This window comes from Eimeria acervulina, genomic scaffold, assembly GCF_000499425.1.
Source record: "Eimeria acervulina Houghton genomic scaffold, Eah_scaff2575, whole genome shotgun sequence".
Taxonomy (NCBI): Eukaryota; Apicomplexa; class Conoidasida; order Eucoccidiorida; family Eimeriidae; genus Eimeria; species Eimeria acervulina.
The window spans coordinates 406-2,073 of NW_013548217.1; the positions used below are offsets into that span (position 1 = coordinate 406).

At 49.6% G+C, this 1,668-nt stretch overlaps 1 protein-coding gene across 1 annotated transcript; it reads right to left on the reverse strand.

Annotated features, from left to right (window-relative positions):
• Window positions 1–408: 408 nt before the first annotated feature.
• Window positions 409–1,668, reverse strand: EAH_00066900 (hypothetical protein, conserved; the record flags this gene model as incomplete). Its single annotated transcript, XM_013392639.1, has 2 exons — window positions 409–982; window positions 1,184–1,668. Coding segments are annotated over 2 exons (1,059 nt in total), but the record flags the coding sequence as incomplete, so codon positions are not given.

Genomic DNA, 1,668 nt, shown 5'->3' on the forward strand with positions numbered 1-1,668 from the left:
ACCTCAGCTGTCTATTTATCTATTTATTTATCTATTTAGTTATTATTTATTTTTATTTATGTCTACTTTTATTGTCGCTTTGTCTATCATTGCGGTGTATATACCCCTCGGCGGTGATATCTTTTTCTGTCTTTTCCTTCATTTCTTTCTTCTCTCTATTTTTATTTATCTTTATTTTTAATCTTTTTGTCGTCTCTCTCTGGTCTCTCTCTCTTCACTCTCTTCTTTGATTCCATCCTTTTATTGCTGTCTTCTTCTCTCTCTTTTTTGCTGTTTTTGTGTGTATTTGATAAGTTTGATGCTGCGGTGTACGTACAGCTCAGCTGCCGATATTATTTGTTTAACCCATCGATATTATTATCTTTAAAATATATAAATATATATATACATATATATATATATTATTTTTTAATCTTTTTCTGTCAACCATTCACTTGTTAGTATTTCTGCTGCTGTCGGCCTCCGCTTTGCTTCTACTTGCAGCATCTCACTAATTAATTTTTTTGCTGCTGCAGGTACATCCACCCAGTCTTCTCCAGCAAATACTTCTCGCAAACGTGCGCTCACTGCTGCTTCTGCTGCTGCTGCTTCTGCTGCTGCTGCTGCTGCTTCTGCTGCTGCTGCTGCTGCTGCGCATGCGCAGCAATTCGCGCAGCTGACGCTGGAAGGAGATCCGTAACAGGAAGCAGCACCACTCTTTGCTGCTGCTGCTGCTGCTGCTGCTGCGTTGCTGTTTTCTGCTGCTGCAGCAAATGTACCCGCAGGGTCACTAACTGACGGCCGCCGCTTCCTACTGGGAGCGCCGCCGCTGCTGCTGCTGCTGCTGCTGCTGCTGCGGCTGCTGCTGCTGCTGCTGAGAGTATTTAAAATGCTGCTGCCTTCAAATGGAGAATGGCCGGTCAGCAGCAAACACAAGACGATCCCAGCTGCCCAAATGTCGCCTCCCCACCCCACAGAAGTCTGCGCAAATACCTCAGGGGGCCTGCAGCAGCAAACGCAGCAGCAGCAGCAGCAACCGCAGCAGCAGCAGCAGCAAATGATGCAGCAGAACATAAATGAAACAGCAGCAAACGCAGTAGCACCACCAAATCAAGCAGCAACAAACACAGCAGCAGCAGCAACGAAGACAGCACCAGCAAAGGCAGCAGCAGCAGCAGCAGCAGAAGGAAACAGCGAAGCTTACATGTACATAGCTGTTCCGGCCGGTGATGCCTCTGGCTTGCAGCTGCCGCTGCTGCACCTGTTAAAACTGCTGCTGCTGCTGCTGCTGCTGCTGCGGAGAGGTCTGACGACCTCAGCAGAGCCGAAGTCAACCAACGCAATATCTACAAACGTATCATCCAGTACGCTGCTGCTGCTGCTGCTGTTGCTGCTGCTGCTGCTGCTGCCGATTTCGCTGCTGCTGCAGCAGCTGCTGTATTCGGAGGAGGAAAGGAGGTAAGGCGTTGCTGCCGAATTTGGCGCAGCAGAAGTTGCTGCAGGTCCTTCTGCTGCTGCTGCTGTTGCTGCTGCTGCAGCTGCTGCAGCTCCTGCTGCGATTTCTGCAGCAGGAGTTGCTGCTCCATGCATGTCTGCTGTTGCCTCTGCTTCCTTCACACCTATTTCTGCTGCCTGCTGCTGCAGCAACAACTGCTGCTGCTGCTGCTGCTGCTGCTGCTGCTGCTGCTG